At 54.9% G+C, this 25,233-nt stretch overlaps 1 protein-coding gene across 2 annotated transcripts; it reads right to left on the reverse strand.

The window, feature by feature from the left end:
• Positions 1–4: 4 nt before the first annotated feature.
• LDLRAP1 (low density lipoprotein receptor adaptor protein 1) lies at positions 5–24,124 on the reverse strand. 2 transcript variants are annotated; one of them, XM_061186969.1, is made up of 9 exons: positions 23,945–24,124; positions 15,214–15,356; positions 14,283–14,395; positions 11,812–11,926; positions 6,422–6,494; positions 5,950–6,036; positions 5,283–5,413; positions 3,562–3,593; positions 5–2,015 (listed from the first exon to the last, which is right to left on the reverse strand). In XM_061186969.1, exons 1-9 carry the CDS (start codon positions 24,030–24,032, stop codon positions 1,871–1,873), a joined length of 927 nt encoding a protein of 308 aa, XP_061042952.1. In that variant the 5' UTR covers positions 24,033–24,124; the 3' UTR covers positions 5–1,870. The 2 variants fall into 2 exon arrangements, with proteins under 2 accessions (XP_061042952.1, XP_061042951.1); XM_061186968.1 differs by having other exon boundaries at positions 3,562–3,596.
• Between the last annotated feature and the right edge of the window lie 1,109 nt (positions 24,125–25,233).

Genomic DNA, 25,233 nt, shown 5'->3' on the forward strand with positions numbered 1-25,233 from the left:
AACATTTATTACTTATTTTTTCTCTCATTAGAACTTCCTTTACAGCAACACAAAGTAAAGCACAACAAAACTTATCTGTAGACACAAGGGGAGCACACTGACCACTGTTGGTCAGAGACCAGATGAAGGCCCCATGGAGACTCACACAAACACAGCACAGCCTTTCTCAGGGCTCCTGGACCCTCGTGCCAAGGGTGGCCCGTGTCAGGCCCAAGCCCTGCTGCCTCACGACAAATACAGGGGCTGATACCAAGGAGATCTGGGGTGGGCACCAGGGGTGCAGGAGCTGGGCCAGGGAAAGGAAGTTATCCTCACATTGTGATAAAGGCAATCCCACCCCACCTCTCACCCAGGCACTCCTGTCTCTGTGTTTTGATTCAGATGCTTAGATACGTAGATTCTAAGAAACGGTGTGTTTCCTGGGCTGGTGAAACCTGCTCCAACTATCACCAGAGACTTAAGCTTGGTAAAGCCAGGCCTGGGAGGCACCTGAGGATGAAGAATGTGCTGGCGGCTTTGCTGGGAGCCCCATGGGGGTGAAAGGGGAGGAAGGGAGACTCTGAAGACAGGCTGCTCCTGGTATGTCCCCGACCTGGGGTCGGAGCATCAGGAAGGAACAGCGTGATCCTTATGAAGTTTGGTTTTGTTTCACCCTCTGAATTAGCAGACTTCAAACACTTCCATTTTCACAGAAATCAACAGTGAGATAGCCAGCAGGGCACACAGGCTCATGCCAGTTATGTGAGTAAAGGCACCAGATGGTTTGTTATGAAACACATTTTGGTCAGAAAATAGCTGGGGCTTTTTGGTTCCTGGGAGGGCAACAAAGCTAGAAAAAAGGAGGTGTGAGTTGTGAGAGGTGTGGGTGAGAAGGCAGCTTTGGCACCAGATCTGGGTTCTACTCTTGACTCTACCCCTTCCACGCGTGTGGTCTCAGTTTCCTCATCTAGAAACTGGCAACCAAACATTCGCAAACAAATCTAGGTGTTAGGTTTCAAGCACTATCTCAGGAAATATGGGGAGGTGGGGCTCAGACCGAACAGCAGCGCGGGAAAACTTCACCCACGTGGAGGGGGAAGGGCAGGGTGGGAGCTCTGCAGGAGGCGGTCACACGGATGACCCCACGGTCGCAGGCAGACTCTGGGAGTCCAGGGCAGCCAGTTACACCGGTTCCAAGCACTGATGGGGACTCTGGGCCTCGTCTCTCAGAAGAAGGGCAGAAAGAAAGCTCTACGCAACGAAGCACCATTGAGGAGCTGGGGGCCACACCTGCTGTGTGTGCTTTAAAGTGCCTGCCACGTGTTGTCTTTGGTCAGGGGCTGCCCCTCTGTCTCTGAGAGCCCCCAGGGCCAGGAGCCCAAGCCCCGGCCCGCTGGGCCCCCCACGGAAGGCGGGCTGGATGTCACAGTCTTCTCCCGAGGCTGTGTTGCCCTCCTGTGCTCAAAGGATGACAGAAATGAACGATCCGACTACTTTCAGTAAGGAGCAAGGGCACCTCCAGGGAAATCTGGGCCCTTGAAGAGAAGGGACGAGAAATGCTTTGGTCACCATCCTGACACCCATGGTGGAGCAGAGCTCGCTCAAGAGGGGGCAGAAAGCTGGTTATAACACTGCGCTGGTGCCTGATGCACAACCAGCTTCTGAGTTGAACCAGGAGTCACTGAATAAATATTCAAGGCATCTTTCAGCTCTTAGAGAAAGAATGGGGTTAAAAAAGACTCTCTCCTTCCCTCTGCTTGACTGGCTGCAGCTCTGATCTGGAGACTGACAGCGCTGCCGACTGAAGGACAGTGGCTGGGGGTCCTGGAGCTGGCCCCCGCCCCCGACGTGGGTGGCTTTGGTTCGTCACGTGTCCTGCCAGCCCCAGGCCTCAGAAGTTGAAGAGGTCGTCCGGCTCGGCGCCACTGCTGTCAGGCTTGTCCCAGTCGACAGGCGAGAGGCACTGGGCGTAATGAATGTCCTGTGCTGTCAGTCCAGTGTCCAGGACCTGAGGGTTCGTCCGAGATTGGGCAAGCCTGGAAGGCAGAGCTGTGTGAGCCGGGGGCCCAGGCAAGGGGCTGGCGGGGCCCCGAGGAGCCGGTCCAGCCTGGCCAGCACCAGGGTCAGAAGTGAGAGGACGTGGGTGGGAAAATGGCAGGACACATGGCCAAAGAAGCAAGACCCGGATGTCAGGAGAGGTGGAGCCTCTAACCAGAGAGCCTACCCTTGAAGGTCAAGCGACTCAGAAAACTGTGGGGCAGGCAGTGGCGTTCCCACCACGGAGAGGCTGGGGCACCCACACCGTCCACAGCTCCATCAGGAAATGCCAGAAAAGAGGAGAAAGGGCAGTGCTGCCAGGGCAGGGAGGGGCATGCGTGGGAGAGAGCCTGGGGCAACCATGGAAGACCACTGGCTTTCACTATGTTCAACACAGTGCTGTTCACAAAGTAAATTCAAAAAGGGGCACAACTGCACGTACCAAGAATAGGGAGAGTTAAATAAATTACGGCCCATGTCCTTAAAAGAACATGAGGTAGTCAGTGAATGAGGTGTTTACAAGGAGTTTTTAACAGCCTGGAGAAATGCTCCCGATACACCAGCAGTAAGTGAAAATCAGGATCCCCAAATGCAAATATGACGAGCTGATCAATGCAAAAAAATGTATATGTATAGGATTAGCGTGAATTAAGCCCCAAAGTCAGGGCTGTGGGATTATGGGATGGTGTTATTTCCTGTTTAACGCTTTGCTGATTTTCCAAGTTGTTCATTAAGGGCACAAGACACTTTAGTAATCTGGAAAAAGCGAATGAAAGATTTCCTTCAAACAAGGGGGTTGTAGTCAGCCAGAGAAGCCGGGAAGATGGTAAAAAGAATCATGAAGGGGTCACACACGCCGCTCCCCCGACCTGGGCGGGGTCGAGAGGTTTCCACTGGCTCTGGCAGGAAGGGGATGGGGAAGCGGGGGAGGGCTGTAGGGGGCTGCTGAGGGTCCCAAGGGAGAAAGGAAGGCCTGGCTGACCAGGGCCCAGTGCTCGGAAGCCTGAGCTGCCCGGGCCTCTCCTCAGCCAGCCTTCTTGGTGGCGTGTCCCCAAGCTGAAGGTAGCCATGGACAGAGATGGCCCCTGGGAAAAGGGGAAATGCCACCAGCCTCTGGTTAGACCAAATATCTCCTAATGGGCCTCACATCCCTCCTCTACGTAATGCTCCATGGGCTTAATTAAACACTGCCTTCTCCCTGCCCCTTTCCATAAATGCAAAACCCCTGGAAGGAACAAAGCCTGCAAAAAAGCCCATTTTTGAAGGCTACACCAGGTGTAGGAAGAGGAAGCCAACCTGAGCTGTGGTGTGTTCAGTTCAGCTCAGCCTGTGGTAGAGCGGCCACAAGGAATAGCTTTTGATTCAACAGCAAGAACTTTCTGGCAGACCGAGCCAGATAGTGAGCTCCCCACCCCTGGAGGTATCTGAGTTTTTTGCTCTGGGGAAGGTCAGAGTTCACATTCTCAGACATGGCAAAGGGCCCTGGAGACCAACCCCCAAGTGCCAGGCCTCCTCCCCGAGCACCAGGAGCCCAGCTAACGTTACCTTGAAAATGCTTCATCCAGGCCATCATCCAGCTCCTTGGGGAAAACAAAGCAGGAGATAAGAACCCTCAGAGGGGGAGCCCGTGCTCACAGCCGGGGCTTGTCCCAGCCCTGGGTAAGCTATAGGGACGTGGCACACAAGCGTAGGAGTCTGGTGGGCGCCTAGAGGAACAGGCACAGGCAGGCCTTCCACCTGGCTACTGCCACCAGCATCTCAGCACAGGGACCCAAACCTGGGATGTGGGACAGGAGAAAGGGCACCTAGGTGCCTAAAGACCTGGGGGTTCAATTCCCAGCTCTGCCACGACTCAGCAACACCTTAGGCAAGTCACTGCTCCTCTTTGAGACTCAGCTTTTCCTTCCACAAAATGAGGGGGGTGGACCAGACGATCTCTACAGCTTTCAAATTCCAAGAGGGAGGATGGGAAGAAGGTTTTCTTGCTTTCACCCACGTTCAGAAGCTGAGCCCAAATTGCAAGCTCACAAGGGATAGCTGATGGCAGGAATGCCACAGCCGAGGTGGGAACACAATGGGCAAGGCTCCCTCCACAGCCTCCGGGAGGACGGGCATGTGGCAAGGCTGGTTCCCAGACTGCAGAGAACAGGCTCACAGTGCCTGCCTGGGGGACACTGGGTGGCCCCCAACAGGCAATGGGATTTGATAGGTTTTCAACTCCATCAATGTTCCAGATTTTTAAAATTAAAGAGACGTGCATAGCACAGGGAGATCAGCTTGATGCTTTGTGACAACCTAGAGGGGTAGGATAGGGAGGGTGGGAGGGAGGTTCAAGAGGGAGGGGATATGGGGATATATGTATACATGTGGCTGATTCACTTTGTTGTACAGCAGAAACTAACACAACAGTGTAAAGCAATTATACTCCAATAAAGATTAAAAAAAAAGATTTTGCAAAAACATAAAAAAAAAAAAGAGACATGACAAGTAAAGTAACATGACATTCTGCAATAGATCCTGGACTAGAAAAAGGATATCGGAGGAACAAATGGAGAAATGTGAATCAGGTCTGTAGATTATATAAGTGTTGCATAAATGTTAACAATTTTGATCTTTGTAACATGGTTATGTAAGATGTTAACAATTGAGGAATCTGTATGAAGAGGAACAGGAATTCTTTGTACCATTTCTGTAATTTTTTTTATAAGTCTGAAATTATTTCCAAATGAAAAAAATTTCTAATTTTTTAAATGAAAAAATTATGTTCCTCTGGGAGATTCTGCAGGCAGAGGTCATCATCATCACTGAAGAAGTGAAAAAGCTGAGACAGAGAGAGGTCAGAGTGCTTGCCCCGGGTCACAGAGTGAGTCAAGGGCCAGGCTGCCTGCCTGAGTCTCAGGCTCCTCGTTCAGAGGGCCGAGGGGGAGAGGCTTCAGGAGCAAAGTGCCCATGCCGAGAACAAGGGGGCCTTTGGCTGGTCCTGCAGTGGGCAGAGCCATGGATGCACAGGCCAAGAGGCCAGGCATTGTGAGGAGACAGCTGTGCTGGGAGCCAGGCCTGTTGGGGACACAGCCCTAGGTTCAAAGGGGACATTGTTCATCCCCTACCCTGGGTCTGGCTGCTGCTAGGCTGGGTCAGGCCCTCCTAGAGGCCTGCAAGTTACGGGTGCCAGGGCCTGCACCCTGGAGCTGCCTTAGGCCTCATCCAGGGATCAGGCCGAGGCTCACTGGATCCTTGGGGGGTCCTCAGGCCACACGACCACTCACCCAGACAACGTTGCTGCTGTTTAAGGCTTGAGGTCGCAGTGCCTCGTCCATGTGAGTGGTGTTAGCGCTGACCGTGGACAGCGGGGCCTTGGCTGTCTCTTCCAAGTCCAGCAGGTTCCCAGTGGCGACCACTATGAGGGGTCAGGTGCGTCAGGAGGAGAGGAGGTCCCTGTCTCCTAGCCCCATCTCTTGGCCCCATCCTGGAGTCTCCTGGGCTACCCTGGTCCTCACTCCCTCCTTGGGCATGGCCTTTCCAGGCCTATCACCCAGACCACCCAGAGCCCCACCCTTGCACCTCCCGAAGCAGCTGGACAGCTGCCCACAGGGTGGGACGCTCTCTCCCACTCATGGTTTAGGCTGAAACCCATATTCACAACAGGTATTAAGTTTTTTAAGAGATCACACAACAAGATGTAAAGTGTATAGGGAGAGATGTATACACAGATTTATATACCTGTATAGAGACATATCTGGAGGAACATGCACCAAAACAAGTAATTTTTCCCCTTTACCTGCATTTGCTAATTTCTCTATAATAAACAAGCATTATTTATTTAACAACAAAACAAAGATAAAAGCCCAGGAGTTTACCCCAGCCCAGGAGGGAGGGGGACCCTCTGGATGAAGGGCCCCGTGCCATGCAGCCCCTCCCCCACCCAAGACTCACGGCTCTTCAGCGAAGGGGTGCTGTCTCGGCAGCCCCCACCCAGGATGTCCCCTCCGTCTTGGCTGGTTTTCTCCCTCTTCTCCTTCTCTGTGGGACCAAGGCACAGCGTGTTGGGGCCCCCAACCCCAGCACTCCATCCCTAGCCATCACTGGGCAGGGGGTAGGCTGTGGCCAATCTCAGGGGGCAGGTGTTAGGTCTCCAGAACGGAGAAAAGAAACTTTGCATATTTCATTTAATCCTCACAAGGACCCTGGGGGAGGGAGACAACTGTTCCCAATTCTTCAGATGGGGAAACTGAGACTCGGAGGTGAAGGGCCCTGTGCAAAGCCACAAACCAGATAGGTGATGAAGCTGACGATCAGTCCAGGCCTGACTCCAGAGCCTTTACCATCCTCCCCACCCCTACTGCTCTGCTGGTCTTCTTCAACGCCCCTGTACACCCCATCCACCATGTCCACAAACAAGACTCACCTTCCTTGGATACCTGCCAAAACTCAAAGGCGACTTTGAAGGCCTGGGCTACTGTGAGGGTGACAGCCTGGGCCTGAAAAACAGGAAGTGGGGTTGGGGGAGGGGTACAGTGTTAGGCAGGTAAAAGCAAGTCTCAACTGGAGGCCCAGGGACTCCAGGCCAGGCCCACCCTGGCTGTCCCAGGCTCTGGAATGCCTGATGGGCGGAGGCAGAGTCCTGGCCCCTCCCACATCACCAAAGCAGATGTAATGAGGCCACACCTTCCCCAGGCAGCTGGGCCCCATCTTCACTACCTGGAGCCCAGCCAAGATTCCCACGGGTATTCCAATCCCCACCTTGGCAATGGCTATTCACCTCTACTTTTTTCCTTAGCCTTTGAGTTCCCCTAAATGCAATTAACTGTGAGGCTTATTTCCTCCGAGAAGTCCTCCCTAATTACCTGAGGACTGCACACAGTAACTTAGTCCTTAAAACGAGAGAACAGAAAAGCCAGAGTTGGAAAGGACCCCGCCACTGCCTGAATGAGCCACAGCTGGAGAGGCAAAGGTTAGACTCTGGTTACTACTATGCTGGGTCAGAGGGGCTTATAACTGAATGCCAGAAAGGTAGTAGGAGGCTTCTACATTTCCTGGCAGGAGCAATATGTCAATGAGGGCCCAGGGCAGAAGACTAAAACCATCCAGTGCCATAACCCACCTGTAAAGAAGGGCCATACCTTGTCCCTCAACCCCTGGGGGACTCCCATCTACTCCTTCAAACCCAACTCAAATGTCACCACCTCTCTCACGTCACGTCCCGTCACAGGCACTGGGCTCCCACAGCCCTGCCTACTTCTCTCCGGTGTCACGCATATGAAAGTGTCACCAGCTCACATGCCTGTGTCACCCCACCTGGGTGCTCCCTGAAGGCAAGCATTGACTCTGAACACCCCTGATTCCCAGAGCCCTCCAGGGGTGTCTAGGATGGTGGCTGAATTGCATGTGCCCGGGGGCAGGTCTCCTGAGGCCTTACACTCCAGCCAGGACCTACCCTTAGCCCAATTTCAACTCAGCCCTTTCCTCTCTGATTCCAGTTCAGGGTTAATCAGCTCAGCTTCTGGGAGTGGAAGTCCCAGAGCTCACAACTGTAGCCGGAAGCGACATGTAGCCTCCTCTGCAAGCTCAGCCTGGGGAAGAAAGCGCCAGACTCTTTCAAGTGTACAAGTTCAGGCCTAACCAGCCTCAGCCCCACTCCCTTCGCCTCCGCCAGACAACTCAATTTAATTGAGAAATCAATCTGTGGCTACTGCCTTTAAAAATTTTTTTAAATTTAAAATCCCTAAACAAGCTGACTGAGCCATGCCAATTAAATTTCACGAAGTATAAAATCTCATTTGAATGTCTCTGTCATTTACATTTTTGATGGAAGTACGGGCGCTTTATGGCAAAACTTAAATATGGTAATTAAGTATGAAACTCTTCACAGCTGTTTACAATTTAAGCTGTCACGTCTGGATCAAGTTTAATAGACCCAGTTACCATTGAGAATTGCCCATGAAATAAAAATATGGGCTAACTACCAGCCAGAGTCAGATCACTATACGCCCAAGCAAGGGCTGGTCACCCAGTGTGGCAGGGAGATGGGAACGCCATTATTTTTGCCTCCAGGAATCTGAGGGCACAAGCCTGACACTGTTTTTGCATAAATCTGCTTGTTCATTTGCGTACATCCCTGCCCTTTCACCCTGAAGTCCCGAGCTGCAAGTTAAACCAAATACAACTCAAGATGCAGATGCATGCAGGTGGCTGAAAGCCCAGGCTGGGCAGAGACTGGGAGGGGGTGGGCCCCGTTTTCCTGGGCGACTGCAGGAATCTGGGCACTAGCGATGGAAGGACTGCTCAGGCCTGCCCACCGAAAAGCCCTCCTTGACTCCGCAGGCCAGGAGCCTGCCCCTCCTGAGTGCCTCTGGCCTGTGGGTCTGTCTTATTACCCTGACCAGGTACTGCCTTGCCCAGTTTTTCACGTCCCTGTCTTGTTCTGGGTAACCAGGCTGTCAGCTTCTCACGGGGACCAGGTCTAGCTTAGGGCTGCAGACCTGGGCCAGGACCCCGGAATCCAGGACCCCAGCCAGGTTCTCAAACCAAGTCGGGCCAGGTGCCCTGTACAGCCCTGCTGCCCAGAAGCATAAATCACTGCACAAAAGGATGACCTGAGGAATGCCAGTGGCCTGGGAGGGAGAATAGCCCTGCCGCACCCAACCCCAGGTAGAATTAGGGAGTCCACCTGTACTGCAACCCTGGGCTCCCCACCGATGCCAGCAATGGCACCTTCACTTCAGAGCCCAGAGGCTGAAGTGCTGGCTGAGGCCTCCCAGGTGGGCAGATGGAAACATTTCTTTGTACAGAACCTTACCCTGGCCGTGCCCAATAGAAGCCACAGGGAAAGAGAGGCCAGGTGGTTGGGCTGCCTGAGCTGAGCTGAACTGGTGGGTGACCCAGAAAGGGACCCATTTGCCCCTCAATCTGGGTGGGTCCTAGGCTTCTTGCTCATCAGGCAGCCCAGCAAGGAAGGGTGGGGATGTGGAGACTCTGGGCCCTTGGCCAAAACGACTGAGGGCTACGTCAGCATCCAAATTCAAGGCTCCCCTGAGGTTGACTCTACCTAGCCATCCACCCAGGCTCTGGTGACATCTGAATCCCCAACCCCCTATCATACCACTTCATTTTGCACCTCTGTGCCTTTGCACGTGCTGATTCCTGTGCTGGAGTGCACCCACCCTCTCACCACCCTGCCCCATTTTTCTTGGCCTGGCAAACTCCTACTTACTACTCATCCTTCAAAGCCCACCTCAAAATGTCTCCTTCTCTGAGAACTCTTCATGTGCCACCTCCAGAGTGACTTAATAACCTCCGCCTGAGAACCAAGCTCCCTGTAGGCCCGTTACTGAATCCCGGCTCTTCTCTCCCATTGCCTCGTTCGCATCTTCACGGCCACCCTGGGTACCCAGTGCCCGACACAGAGCTCAGCCTGGGACAGGCAGCAGCAAGCATGTGGAGGGACCTGCCAGCAGGCAGGATGCGGACTGAGGCGCCCATTTCACCTCCTGCCTCCTCCTCAGAAACGTCCACTCCGCCCTGAGAGTCTCAGGGTCTCCAACGTGGCCAGACCACGAGGCCATAACACACTGGCAGCTTGGGCTCAGCTGAGGCCTTGGGAGCCACAAGGACACCACACGCCTCAGGTGGTCTACTGACACCGCCCTGGGCTGGGCTGTCTCTCCAAGGGGCCTCCCCAGGGCTCCCTGAAATGGGGAGGCCAGGCGGGAAAGGCTGGAGATGGACAAGCCAATACCCAGCCACTCCTGATGCAGATGAGAATGGGCCAAGAAAAGCGAAGAGTCTGGGCCCTGGGTGTCCAGCAGGAGCCCGTCCCTCTGCCCGATGGCTCTGCTGTCAGCACCAAGCAGTGGCTGGCTGTTTTCCCCAGTACCTGACCTCTTGGCCTGGGGTAGACTGGTTTTGTTCGAGCCTGTCTAAAGTCCTCTGGCCCAAGGCCAGGCTCCCTTAGCCGCTGGGCCAGCATCCACTTTCTTTTACCCCTGACCTCCCCATCCCAGAGGAAGCCTCTACATGTTGGGAGCCCCTGCACTGCAGCAATGGCTGAGGGCCAGCTGCCCCTGCCCAGTGCCTGCTCTGGTCAGTGGGGAGGAAGAGACAAACAATGGGGACATAATGAGCTTGTTCTGTGGGAACAAGGCTGTCACGGGAGAAGCCACCGCAGCTCAGGGACCTAGGGCATCATGAGGCCCCGGGTGAGTGGCTGGCGACACCAAGTCTGCAGGAAAGAAACAAGGTGCAAAAAAGAAACTGAGACCTTTCAGAACAATCCTGGAGGTCACTGAAGTGACCTCCTCATTCTGTTGATGGCATGCAGCCCAAAGAAGGTCAGGGTCTTATCCACGGTCACAGAGGATCAGGCCCCTGGTCTGTCTCCTCCTACAGTGCTCCTTCCACAAGACCTGTGGTAGGCTGAATCGTGCTCCCTCCACCCCACCCCACCCCCGGTAAGATGTCCACATTCTGATCCCTAGAACCTGTGAATGTTACCATACATGTCAAAAGGAACTTTGCAGATGTGATTAAGTTAAGGACTTTGAGATGGGGGATTATCCTGGATTACCCAGCGGGCCCAATCACAAAGGGCCTTATGAGAGGGAGGCAGGAGGGTGAGAGTCAGAAATAGCAATGTGATGACAGAGCAGAGAGGGAGACTGGAAGATGCTCCACTACTGGCTCTGAAGTTGGAGAACAGGGCCCTGAGGGGTAGCAGAAAGCCTGGGCGGGGCGGGGGTCACTTTAAGACTGTGATGTCCTGGATATGTCCTTGATGACATGGGGAGGGGAAGGGATTCCATCTCCTTGGCTATAAGGACCATAGGGCACAGGAACTGGGGCTCTCGGCTTCGTACACAGAGGTTAACAGAGGCCAATACTAAATCAATAAATGTCGGGAACCTCCTTACAGGGCGGATGCTCAGACCTTGGGGGCCTCAGAAACAAAAACTTCAATGCCAAAGGCTGACTCACTCCAGCTGCTTGCCACGAAGTTCAAGACAAAAGCCCAGAGACCACTGAGGTCCAGCTCGTCCCAGCTAGATGTGTCAGGGTGGCCTGGAAATGGGGTAAGGGACTCCTGGCTCCTCACAGTCATGCAGGGAGAGGAGAAACGTGGGTTTAGACCCTCTGCTAGCTAACGGCACCCTCTGCTAGATGACAGCTAGCCACATCATCTTCAGCAAGAGAGCTGACCTCTGTGAGGCTGTTTCCTCATTAAAAATAAAAATAAAAATAAAAACAATGAACGTAGTTACAGCACCCACCTTGCAGAGTTGTTCCGAGAAGTAAATGAGACGATACCTTAAAGATTACCAATGAAACAGGCACAGAGTAGGTACCAAAATATGGCCATTTCCCTCCCTTCTCTGGCCACAGCAAGTCAGGTCCTCTGAGGGCCCTCGCCTTTGCCTTTCACACTGGGCACCTCTGATGACTAGTCTCTATAGACTAATCCCTATAAGGCCCTGCACCTTATAGTGACAGGAGACCCCCCGCCCCAGATCTCAAATCCATCAAATCACATTATAGAGAGGAAGCGGCTCAGGGCACTCACTGGGAACGAGGGCTTGTCGCTGCCCACAGGCCAGCCGAGGGCAGCCCATCCTGACAGGTGGCCCACCTGACTGTAGCCCTACACGGTGCCCTCAGCTCTCAGCACCCACTTGAGGTTGCCAGGGATTTCATACTTTAACTGATGTCATCTTTGGGTCCTGCCTTCCCCCCAGTCAGGGCCCACAAGGCAGGGCTGCCAAGGCGAGGCTAGAGCCTGCCCAAGCCCAGCCTCTCCCCACTGACCATCTTCCGCTTGGTGCAGAGGAAAGCGTGGCACTCAAGATTCTCGTTGTGCTGGCTCTGTGCGATGTACGCAAACACTTTGTCATGCATCTTGTCTGCTGTGCAGTAGGAGATTCTGAAAGGCAAGTGGCAAGTGTCACCAGACTCTGGCACAGGGGCCTGACCACATCCCGAAAGCCCCTTAGAGCATCTCCCCTGAGTTCCAGAAAGCCTGCCATCCCACTCCACCAGGGTGGGACTCTGGGCCTAGCATCCTGGGCCATCCATGGGGCGCGGGAGAGTGGGGAAACCCAGGCTAGGCAAGAAGGAGTGGTGGTAAAGACTGGAGGAAGGGCTTCCCTGGTGGCACAGTGGTTAAGAATCCGCCTGCCAATGCAGGGGACAAGGGTTCGAGCCCTGGTCCGGGAAGATCTCACATGCCGCGGAGCAACTAAGCCCGTGCGCCACAACAACTGAGCCTGCACTCTAGAGCCCACGAGCCACAACTACGGAGCCCGCGTGCCTAGAGCCCGTGCTCCGCAACAAGAGAAGCCACCGCAATGGGAAGCCCACGCACCACAACGAAGAGTAGCCCCCGCTCACTGCAACTAGAGAAAGCCCACGTGCAGCAATGAAGACCCAACGCAGCCAAAAATAAATAAATTAAAATTAAAAAAAAAAAGACTGGAGGAAGGGCACGTCCCCCCTCTACTGAGCCACATCCCAAAGCAGTAGTAGGTGAGCCCTTACTGTACACCAGGCAATGTTCTAGATATCACCTGACTGAATTTTCAGAACTGCCCTCTGAGATGGGTTCTAGTACTATCCCCACTTTTCAGGTGAGAAAACTAAGGCTAAGAGTCTCAGACCACCAGGCTAGTTTCCAGAGGCCGTAACCACTGCCATGCTGCCTCTTAAGAGTTTGTGCTAACCAGCTGGAAAGGGGGGCAGGACACTACCCTGCCCACAATGCCCTTTACCTGAGTGTCCCCCACCTGCCCTCCCTTTGATCACACCCCTGCGCACAGGTCAGATGAGTTACAGGCCCATCTCTCCCAGGGTGACTGAGACTACTGACAGCTTCTCTTGGAGCTGTGGCCAGGGGAAAAGGAGCTGGGAGTAGGGCGGGGGCCTAGGAGGGAGACACAGCAGCTCCCTCCTCTTGAAACACCCTCTCCCCCCTTGTCTGATCCCTCCCCGCTGCCTCCGGTCATCCTGGGAATCCCAATCAGGAGAGGAGCTGGCAGCCCAGAGGTGGGACAGGAGCTCAGCAGACTCCCTCACCTCATGCGGCCCCAGTTTCAATCACAAGCATTGACAAAGGGATCAGCACCACTTAAAACCCCCAGGTGGGCAGAGGGAGGGGGTGCCAGGTTCCCAACTGCCTCTTCTCCAACCCAGGGGATCCAGCCTCCTGTCCTAAATGCCCTCGGTCTTCGGTATCAATCAACTAGATCCTGCTATTTTTCAAGCCCCAGCAAGGCGCCACCTCCCGTGAGAGGCCCTCCCAAGTTTCCCCAGGCAGGCCTCTCCTTCTCTGCCCTCTTGGGACACACTTATACTCTATCTCCCATGTCCTCTGCTCCAACCCCTCCTAGACTGGAAGCTCCTTGAAGGCAGGGGCTGGGTCTGATTCCTCACCTGGCACAGACCTCAGCAGAGCAGGTACTTGGACACCAGCTAGAAACTCTAAAACCACCCCCTCAACACACATCCACCCCCCACCCCCAATCCCAGTACTGGCTTTGCTCCAGCCAGCTGAGCCACCTGCTTGGAGACAAGGCAAGAGAGTGCAGGGACGAGAGGCCTGACAGAACTCTGGCCTCGGTGTCCTGGGCGTAGCTCGGCCACTATCTCACCACGTGGCCTTGGGCAATTCCCTCTCTGGGTCTCAGCTACCCCACCTGGAAAATGGACCTGAGCTGCCTGTCTCTTCCAGCTCTGAAATCCTACAACTGACCAGCTAAGAGAAAGGCGGGGACAGCCCGAGGCTCCAAGGGCCGGGCCTGTGGCCCTGTGAACAGCACCCACCCCCTACAGAGATCATCTACACTCTGGCCTCAGACTCTGCCTGAGGCCTCCCTGGCCTCTCTCTCCCATTTCCGCCTGGCCAGATGTCCAGAGCTGAGCTGCTGCATTCCCAGCGAAAAAAGCAGTGACTGTGCAGCTCTCTGCTCCAAGCCTGACTCAGCCTGACTCAGCAGCACACTTGAGGGCTGGGGTGGGGGGCAGGGGTGTCCCAGGCCGGCTGCAACTAGTGATAATGGCAGCAGCAACTGCCACTTAGCCACATGCTCATTGTGAGCCAGGCGCTGGGCATCCAGGGCTTCATAACCGCACACCCGGCGGGATCTGTTTCCAACCCCACACACGGAGGAGGAAACTAAGGCCCCAAGGTCACCCAGATAGGAAGTGGTAGAGTCTGGATTCAGACAAAGCACTCCATCCACTGCCCCGAGCAGCAGAGTGAATGTGGGCAATGCCGAGCGTACCTGTAAATGGACACGTTCTCAATGAGCTGGCTGGTGATGCTGTCGGTCAGGATGATCCCCCGTGGCGACACCTTGAGAGTCACCTTCTGCAGCTTCTTCCCACTGGCCTTGGCCTTGGGGCAGACGTGGGTCAGAGGAGCCTACCTGCCTCACTTGGGACCCACCCTCGTGGGCTACACCCAGCTGCTCTAAGCCCCAGACGCGAGGCCCACGGGAGGCCTCACCTTAGGTGACTGGCAGACATGATGGGGAAGACAATTCAGCCAACACCTTCTTCTAATAAAAACAGGGACAAGTGTCACTCACTGAGTACCCGCTGTCTGCCAAGCACGGGACCTCGAGTCATCCTCACAGGCGGCAGGGCTTTGCCTCAGGAGAAAATGGGCTCAGAGTGGTTAAGGGACTTGCCCAAGGACACACAGCTAGGAGGGACCTCAGACTTTGAGGGCTGAATGCGCTATCACAGCCCAGCAGGATGGGGACTCCACGCTCCACCCACCGTACCGGCCAGGGCCTGAGCAGAGGGGGCCGAGACCACCAAGAGAGGTGGACTCATAGGGCACACGCTCACTCAGAGCTGGGGAGGAAATCCAGTCCCTCAGGCCACAGGGCAAGTGGCTGGGTGCCAGCAACCCTCCCACTATCCCTCCCTGGCACTAAGTTACCGACCCCAGGCCAGTGGCCTGAGCTGAGGGAGGGGAGGCTTAGAGAGGCCACGGCCACAGCAGCTGGAGAGGACGACACTGACCGGACCCTGCCAGCCCAACGGCTGCCCTCTCGAGTCTCTAAGCTGGACGCAGGGGGGCGCAGGGGCAGGGCAGCTGCAACACATTCAGTCAGGGTGATACGCAGGGGATGAGTGCTGTCCCCCGACCCCCAGAAGGAGCTACCCCCTCCTCGTGCTCCCACAGCCCACCCTGACTGGGCTCACCGTGGCCACGATCCTCTTGACGGCGGCGGCCGACAGCTCCTCACCCTTGGGCTGCTCCACCAGCGTCATGCCCAGGTACTTGAGGCTGAAGAGCATGCCCTCGAGCAGTGTCTCCCGAGTGTCTGTCCAGTTCTCGGGCAGCTCTGGGCAGAGGAGGATAGGCGCTCAGACCCCGCCGGGCAGGGCCCACCACAGCGACAGCGCCTGCAGCCCCCCTCTCCTAGGAAGACCCAGCAGGGACACTGGGGTCCCCCCATCTATCATGACTTTTATCTTTAATAAAGGACTAACATTTTCTAGTACGTACCAGGCACCATGGTAGGAAGCGTTACATAAAATCTTCTCATTGACCCTCATGAGAACCTATGAGGCAGACACTTTTATCATACCCACTTACAGACAAAGACACTGAGGCCCAGGGAGGCGAAATCACATGACCAAGTCCACAGAGCCAGCAAGTGCAATAGCCAAGAATCAAACTCTTATTTTCAAGTCCAAAGCCCAAACTCTTAACTTCAACGTTAACACTTGCTGAGGGCAAACCATGCCATTTTCTTATTGAATCTTCAACGCAGTCCGGTGAGATGGGTATTATTCCCACTTTACGGATTAGGAAACTGAGGCTCAGAGAGGTGAAGTCATCAGACAAAGGCCACATACAATGAGTAAAGGGTTGGAGTCAGAATTCAAAACTGGGTGGTTCCCATGGCCCCAGCCTGGACTGCTTTCCTCCATCTGCACAGCCACAGAGACCAAAGGGTAGGGAGGAGGGGGACCAGGAAAGAGACAGCAGCCCAAGGAGGGTGGGCATGGGGTAAGGCTTAGTGGGGAAAGGGGGAGGTGACTGCTCAAAAAACATCATATGAAGGCCACTGAATCTGGAAGACCTGGGTTCAAATCCCAGCTCTGCTTCCCCCCACCTGCATGGTCTTGGGGAAGGCCCCTCTCCTCTTTGAGACTAATAATGCCTGGGCTACAGCAATGGCACACAGCAGGACACATGGGAAGGATCCTCTGAAAGCTCTGATCACGACTGAGGTCAGGAAGGTTGGGAAATGAGGGGATGAGCCTAGCTCACTGGGTGGTGAAACAGACCAGGAGGGAGAGTTGGAAAGAGGCCTCCATTTCACCCCACCCACGTGAGAGAGGGCCCTGAGCAGGCAGAGGGACAGGAGGGGAAGTGTGGTCTTCACTGTGGGAGGGGTCACACAAGAATTCACAGGAGTACCTCGTCCCCCAAATTGAGACCCAGGTGAGCAGGAATTTGTTAACCTGTCATCCAGAGCCTGGCATGCAGCTGGCATTCCTGAGTGAAGGAACCCAGACAACCCCAAGGCTTTCAGGCCTGCAATGCCTCCAACCCCATCCTCAGCTCTGGACCCTGGACCACTGCCCTCCAGCCTCTGCCCTTAGGCCTCCACCCCACATGAAGCCAGCCCCCACTGAGAAGACCCCAAAGTGACCCCATCCTCTGTCCCATCAACCATGAGTCTATTTCATTTGATCCTCCAAAGAGAATCAGAAAGTCCCCGAGGTGTCCCAGTCCTGGGTTTGGTGATGGGAACCCTGGAGCAACTCAGACATGGGCCTTGCTCTCAAAGAAACCAAGAATGTTGCCACCATCAGGGCAAACAGAGCTACAGTAACAACAAAGCAGCAGCTCTTACCATTACCTCTAACACTCACGGCTACCTTGCAAGCTGGCATTCTTTCATTCCCACTTCACAGAGGAGGAAACTGAGGCTCAAAGGACAAGTAATTTGCCAAATTAGTTGTCTATTTGACACTTAAAGCCCAAGTTCCTAACCATTAGGCAAACGCTATCTTGCCATGAGGCAGGCAAACTACCCTCAGTTTAGCAAAAGGTCATGGAGAAATTCCTAGAGGCAGAGGTATTTCCCCCCCATAATTCTTAATTCCTGAGGCTTCCTCTCTGTAGGTAGATGCCTAGACCACCACTTTCAACCCGACATTCATCTAAGCAAGGATGGCAGACTATGTGCTGCCATGCCTGTCGCCTGTGTCCTTGGCAGACATTGCTAATCAACTGCAGCCCTATTCCCTCTGATTTAAAGGCTTTGAACTGTTTCTCAAAAAAAGGCTCCTGGCTGGCAATACCAATCCATCAGGGGTGGCCTTGTTCATCTCATTAACCATCCCTGCCCCACGGCAAACATCCTTCCTCTCCCCATTTTCATGTCTTCTCTCTCCCATTTCCGCCAGCTCAGCCCTTTCCTGGCCCCTCTCCAAAACCACTTCCGCTCCCTCCATTCCAAAAGGGCCAAAGCTTGCCAAGGTCACAGACGACCTCTTTGCTGTCAAAACATTCCCCAGTCCCCCCCCCTGACCTCTGAAATGCTCGGCATTTTTCTGCAATCCTCCTTCCCTGGCCTGACCCTTCCCCTCTTCTATGGCCTCCTGGAAGAGAGCCCTGGTAGACTGGTTGCCACTCATCAGCCTCAGAGACCCTCTGCCCAACCTCCTCACTTGACAGATGATAAAACTGAGGCCCAGAGAAGGATGGGACTTGTGCAAGGTCACACAGCAATCAAAGGGACCCCAGCTCCCAAACCACCATTGGCAACTCCCACAAGGACTGTTGCGAAGTGATAGGTTGCCCAGCCTCGTCTCCCCCACAATATCCCTGCACGCAAGCACACGCACACACATGCACACGCACACACATGCAGGCGCGCACACACAGCAGAGGTTCCAATCAGACACAGCTTCTTCCCATGACGTAACATTTACTTTCCCACTTCTGTGCCTTTGCTCAAGGAGCTCCCTCTACCAGAAATGCCCTTCCCTTTGCTTGATTGAAACCCCTCGCATCCAGCCTCCTCCAGGAAGCCTTCTTTGAGGCAGTATAGCCTAGTGGTTAAGAGCAAGGGCCTTAATCCTAGAATCCACTGACTGAGCCTGAGCAAGTTAATTACTTTCCCTGAGCCCCAGCTGTCTCTTCTATAAAGTGGGAGAAGCAAAAGTCTGCAGCTCACAGGGCTGTGGTGACCCTTTGATGAGATAATAACACGCGATAATGAGACAATAAAATGTAATGTGCTTAGCACAGGGCCCCACCCATGGTTTTGCCTCCTGGGGCCTGTTCCTCCTGTCAGGGGTTTCTCTGCCCCTCCTGAGTATGGATCTCCTTCTCTTCCTCCCACAGCCATATCACCACCACCAAGCAGCTGCCTGCTGTGTGTTTTCCTCTTGAAGGACTGCCGTGCATGTCTGCCTCCCCCAGGAGCTAGTATGGAGAAGGGGCATCCCGGCTCAATGCTGCTGCTCTGTCTCATTCTACTTCTCCCTGCCCCTCCCAGGCCCAGCGGAGATCCTCCTGCCCCTACAGGGAACCCTGCCTCCGCGCCTATACTTCTGGGCATGATTCATCTCTTCAGTGAGGTGTAAGTTCTCTCACACCCCACGCCCTCCCTGAAGAAACCAGAACCAAATAGCACTCAATAAAGACAGAGGTAGGGTTCACTGCCACACTGGCCCAGTCACCATCCAGCCACCTCAGATAGGCTGCAGGCCACATGCTCCTTCCCAGGAGGAGCCCAGGGTTTCAGGAAGAGCTCCCGGAGGCCCCAGGCAAATACAGGCCTGAGTCCACAGCGCTGTTCCGGTCCTGGTTATTTTTGGCCCCGTAGTGGGTAATGACTGCACTATTTTAACTTTACGATTTTACAGATGACCTGCTGTCAGAATTAGCTGGGGATGGATGGACCATATGCCCAGTCTAACTTGTAGCTACAAACATGTACTCTTTTCTTATTAAGCGGGCCGCTGCCCAGGAGTCAGAGCTCTTGTGCCCTTGTGCCCCTTCTGCTGCCCTGGGAGACCCAGCCTGGCTGGTGCCTGGAACATCAGAGCTGCAGCCAAACCCATGGGCCAGGGGGGAACCTCCAGCAGGGGTCCTGGCCTCCAGCCTCCTCCAGCCTGGTGGGGAGATGGCCTCAGGAGCCACAGAGTGACATCTCAAAAGAGGACCCAAGCTCTGCTGTCACCTGGAGTGTGGCTGCTTCTCTAGGCCACAGTCTCCTTATCTGACAAATGGGCTCAGGCCTGCAGTAGCGTCATCAGAAAAAGGTTCCGCATGTGAGAAGTGCTAGGCAAATCTGAGAAGTTGTTAAGACTATCAAAAGAAAATGATAATTTAAAAAGGTAATTCCCTGCGGTCCAGTGTTTAGGACTCGGCGCTGTCACTGCGGGGGCCCGGGTTCAATCCCTGGTCGGGGAAATAAGATCCTGCAAGCTGTGGGGCACGGCCAAAAAAAAAAAAAAAAAGATAATAGCAGCAGCTACCATTCCTAAGTACCTACTTATACTGTAAGAGAAAAATATGCTGTCAAGGTTAAAATGATGAGGTCTGGAGACGGGCTGTGGGGTTCATAGTCACTCTACCTCCCTGGTCCTTGGTTTCCTCATTTAAAAATGGGGACAACAACTGTACCCACCCTATGGGGTTGTTGTGAGGATGAAACTAGCATACACATGAGGTGGGCTTAGAACGGTACCTGGCAGATACCGAGTGTGAGTGTTGTGTCATTACCAAGGGTCAAGTGCAAAAAGCTTTAATGTGTACATAGCCATTTGCAGTACTTTATGAGAAGAGTCAAGGATATATTAGGACTCCCATTTCACAGATGAAGACGCTCAGAGGTGTCTGGCCATGACTCATAATCTACAGTGCTGGGCCTTGAGTCCCATAGCTGTGCTCGTTGCCCTCTCCTGCAGCCCGCCAAGCCCCTTCCCATGAGCAGGGCCAGGCTCCGGATCACCCAGGAAGAATGGGTATCCTGCCCTGGAGGCTGCCCGAAAGGAGCGTCTGGCTCACTTTCAGTGGGCAGTGGGTGACCTGACTCCTTCAAGCCACACACCCCTCCCTCAGCCGCCAGACCTGTGAGAAGCAGCGTCCCAGCCTCCAGTTAAATGTCCCTTGCACTTGCTGTTCCCTCTGGCTGGAATGCTGTTCCCAGATTCCTCCCTCCTTGTACTGTATTCATATGTGTGTTCACACCTCCTCCGAGAGGCCTTCCCTGACCCCCTGCACTGACACTCTCAGTGCCCCACCTTTATCTCCTCGGTGGGTACCATTTCCACACACGCCACCTGACACGCCACTCTCTGGCTGCCGGAGACTCAGAGGCCCACACGGGCTGGGGCAGTAAGAGCTCCTGTTCCCAGCAGCCCCACTCCCACCACTGACAGGAACTGCCCCGCAAATGGAGTAACTGCTCCAGAGCTCCCCACAGGTGGCGTCCCAGCCGCCCACAATGAAAACTGGCTTCATGTTGTCCACTCTTTGGACTCCTTTCCCTTCTCGCTTCTCCTAAGAACATTTCCTGGGATCTCTTCCCAAATAAGTGACTTTACTCAGATCCCTATCTCAGCATCTGCTTCTAGAAGAACCCAAACAAAGACACCACCCATCATTTCCTCACCCGCTTTATCTTTCTCCTCTTGGCGTCACCACCACCCACAAGCACCCCACTCATCTGCACCCTGGTCATGCTGTCTACCTCCTCCCCCAGAGGGCTGGCGCTATCCGAAGAGAGATGGACGCATTCCCCAGACACCCCGACACCTCTATCAGTGCCCGACACACAGTCAGTGCTCAATACATATTATGGTTTGGGGTTTATCTATATTTTTCATTATAAACATTATAAATAAGGATGAATAGATCTTCCGTCCCCCGCCTACCACCATGAACCAGCTTTGTTGAAACCTGCACCTCAGATCTTTTACCCATTCTCATGGAGTTCTCTGACAACCCGTGGAGGAGCCCGAGGGTCAGAGGGACTCCTCTTGGAAATAAGGGTACTGAGGGGCCAGGGTGAACCACCCTTCCATGCAGCTGTAAGAAAGGAAAACCCAGGCCAGGGACTGAGACAGAATATTTACGGTTCCCAAAGAGATGGGGGAAAAGCCATGTGTGGGAAAAGGAGAGAGCCCTCCTTCAAAGTCAGCACTAACTGGGAGACAGGGGGCCATGAGGTTCAGGGCAAAGAAGGCTGTCTGCTGATGCCTTTGCTCTGGGACCTCAGGCAAGTCCTTCTCTGGGCTTCAGTTTCTCGCAAATTAAACAATGATCACGCTAATCCCAGCTGAGGACCTTGAGGGGTGAGGAGCGAGTCACAGCCGATAGCGGGTATCAAACCTAACCTTGTATACACTGATGTGTATAAAATGGATGACTAATAAGAAAAAATAAATAAATAAAAAATAAACATTAAAAAAAAAAATCTAACCTTAACTCCAGTGGCTTCAGTCTGGCCCCAAAACTCAAGCACGGGGCTCAGAGCTTCTTGAGGGTTGGTTCCAAGGCCTGGCTGGGACACCACCACAGGCCAGGCTGCCCCAGCACTTCCACCCCAGACACACCCCATGGCTTCGCTCTCTACTTGTGGCCACCACTGTCCTCAGGGGCTGCCAGCCCTGCCCCAGTCACTCCCGTGGCCAGAGTCCATGAGACCACACTGGTAAGACCCCTGGGCTACAGATTTGGAGCTGGCTCTTGGAAGCGCTGTGTCGGGGCCAGCGACTCCACTTCCCTGAGCCTCAGGCTCCTTTATCTGAGAAATGAATCTGATAAGAATCCCTGCTCTGTCACCTCAGAGGAGCAAATGCAATAATGGAAGCAAAAACACTATGTAAAAGGTAGAGGGACAAAAGCAGTAGTTACCATTTATTGAACTCTTTCTCTATGCCAGGCAAAACATGATTTCAGTTAACCTGCACCCCCCCAAAAAAATCTGTGGTGGGTACTCCTGTTATTAACAATTTACAGATCAGAAAACTGACTTAATAACCAGGGACAGGTGGGGATTTGCCCTTGCTTATTCTGGGTCCAGAAGGCTCCAGGATGGCACTCTGGGCTTACTGGGGTCTGCCTAATAGGAAGGGGGCTCTCCTCTTCTTTCCTCCACAGATGTAGACAGGCTCTGAGCCCCCAAAACTCTTTCCACCACATTAAGTATCAGGTTGAAGGTCCACATGAGAGGCAGCGGGAAGGGGAATGGGGGAGAAGGAAACCACCAGTTAGGTGCCAGAAGGAAGTGTTATTGTCAACAACCTTCTCAACACCCCTACTGGGTTAGAATTGTTATGCCCATTTTGCGGATGAGGAAACTGAGGTTCAGAAAGGACAAGTGACTTGTCCAACATCGGAGCAGGCAGGAGAAACTCTTTTCCACCATCCAAGGTGGCTAACTCTCACCCTTCTCCATATTGAGTGAGGGATACCAAGGGAAGGGGGGCTCCTAAGTTTCCTTCCCTTGCCCAGAGCCCCGCCCCCCTCCCTTATCCCTAGAGAAAACTGCAGGGTTCCCCCACTGCAACAGGCCGTCATTCTCAGTCCTGATCAAATCCCACAAATATTTAAAGGAGCTATTTTGGGAGTCAATAAATGTGGGAGATGGGTGCATCCCTGGCCTAGTCCAGTCCTAATGGTCTCTGACCCCACCCCTACCAGTAGACACCAGCCCACGTTCCCAATGCCAGTCTTGTCTTGGTTTAGGAGGCAGGCACAGCTGGAACCACAGAGCCAGGCAAGAGGCGGGGCAGGGCAGGCTCCCTAGGCCCAGACACGCTGGCACTCCTGGGCCTCTCCTGGGCCTAGCGAACTAGGGCTCCCCTGGCGGAGCCCTGGAAGGCCAAGAGGGAAGGGGGTGGGGTGTGACTGTACTGACAGCGGCTTCCTGGTGCCTGGAAAGGCCAGGGTCCCAGGAGGTTGGGGCATGGGGGGCGGTGTGCAGGAGTCCTGGCTTTGGCTCCATATCTACCAGGAAGGCTTGAGTGACCCCAGACAAGCCCCTCCGTTTCTCCTCGTGAAAAGGGCTGGGTTTCTCAGGCCTCAGGGGAGGGTGCCAGGTGACGGGTTCCCTGAGAGTAACTGGAGACAGGGAGAGGAGGGGTAGCCGGGTGAGGTTCCTCCCAGGCTCCCAGACGCCCCTGGGAGAGGTGGCGGCAGAGTCTGCCATTCCCCCCGGGCGCCCAGGGACATCGGAAGTTCAAGCGGGAGGTGCGAGAAACAAACAGGTTTCAAAAATAGCCAAGAGGCCGGCCTTGGCACCACCTGGACCCAGCCAGAGGAGGGGACAACGGGGTCTAGATGGACCGGTGTGTGGCAGGTACCTCCCGAGACCCCAGGTTGAGCCTCGCCCCCAACTTCAAGTAGGTACCTGCAAACCCGGGCTCACAATGAGTCGGTTTCTGGGCGCCCGGGAGTCAAAAGGTGACCTCGTGGATTGGACTAGGGGAAGGGGGCAAGGGGGCTCCCGCCGGCCGCTGACCTAGGGGCCAGAGTGCTGGGGTGCGGGTGGGGGTATCTTCCCAAGCCCCTGCCCCATGCCCCCTCCCCCGGGTACCGACGCTGAGCTCCTGCCTCCCCTGGCTGTCCAAAGAGGGGACGTGCTGGGGTCGCGCAGGTCTCTTCCTCTGACCTGCAACCTCCCTCCGACTGCAGCCCGCACCTTGGGACCCCGAGCTCCGGTTTCTTCCCCCAGCTTCTGCCCTTCCTCCCCAGCCGCATAGAATGGGGACGGGAGTAGGAACACAGCTTGACCCTCGGCGACCCCGAATCCCGCAGGGCCGGGTAAGGTCGCTCCCGGCCGCAGGGCGCGAGTCAGGCCCTGCCTCTCCCCCCCGGGGCTCTGAGGAGGAGGGTCCGTGCGCCCCGACCCCCGCCCGGCCCCCGCCGGGCCCCGGTGGTCGCGCACGCACTCACTCCGGTGCCGGCCGCCGCCCCCCCAGCTCTGCTTGGCGAGGCTGGGGCTCCTGATCAGCGCCCGCCCGGCGGACTTGAGCGCGTCCATGGCAGCTCGGGCCGCCGCCGCCGCCGCCGCAGCCAAAACTCCGTCAGGGAAAACTTTCCGCCGGGGCCAGGCGGCTCACGGGCTCCGCGCTCCTCCCCTCCCCGGCGCGAGCTCCGCGCCGACGTCCGCCGGGGCGGGGCGAGGGCCGGCCAGGCTCCGCCCCCGGCCCCGCCCCGCCCGGTCTCTGCCCCATTTCCCCAAGGCTGTCCAGACAAAGGGCGCCCCTGAGGCAGCGAGCCGAAAGCCCTAGACGCCCCCTCTTTTCCTCTCTCTCCCCAAACCCCTTATTTCCCACCAGGTAGGAGGCTGAGGGTCCGAGAGCCGCTGCTCCCGCCGCGGGAGGCGCTGGGCTAGGATTTCTAGACAGCTGAAAGTTACTTGGAGACCATTTTACAGATGGGGAGACTGAGGACGGGAGAGAATGGGCTTGTCCAAGAGGAAGGTGATGCCCATTGCAGTGGGAGGCTTGGAAAAAGAGCTGACAGTGGTAGAACTTTGCTGGGAACAGGGCCGGAGTATAAAGTTTGCCTTAGCTAGACCCGTTGGGCACTTTACTCACCCAACAGACTCAGCCTGCTCCCTGGCACCACCTGGGCACTCTGGGCTGCCCCCTGCCCACCCTACTCCCCAAGTAGCCTCAGAGGTGGTGTGGCCTTGGTGTTATGCTCTGAGGTGTGGGGAAAGGAGTCTTAGTTCTAGCACTGACTTTCAGTGTGACTGACCTCAGGCAAATCCTTCCCCTCTCTGGGTCTTAATCTTTATCTGTAAAGTGAGATGAGATCCTGTCTCTAGTGATCCTTCCAATCTACCAGACCTTGACCCAGAGCCTGCCCTGCTTGATAGGAGGCACTTCAAGAGGAGTCTGGATTCTAGAATTCCTCAAGCACAGATGTTCTAAGTCCAGGATTTAGAATTCTCTCTAGAATCCTGTACCCTCCTGTCAGGCTTTACCAAAGGGAGTCAAAGGAGAGCACATATATCCAGGCCACAGCCTGGCTTCTGGGGGGTGGGCATGTTGCATCAGTAAGGTGAACTTCCGTCTCTGGGATTGCTTCTGGTTCGGAATCCTGTTCCCATGTTGGGGGAAAAACAGGACTGTGCTGTCACCAGCGGGACAGGGAGGCTGACATTCCTCTATAAGCTAAGTGCTTTTTCGGCCATTCTGTCCTTTGCTTCAGCAACACTGCAGCCAGCAGTAGAC

This window comes from Eubalaena glacialis, chromosome 3 (genome assembly GCF_028564815.1).
Source record: "Eubalaena glacialis isolate mEubGla1 chromosome 3, mEubGla1.1.hap2.+ XY, whole genome shotgun sequence".
Classification (NCBI taxonomy): Eukaryota; Metazoa; Chordata; class Mammalia; order Artiodactyla; family Balaenidae; genus Eubalaena; species Eubalaena glacialis.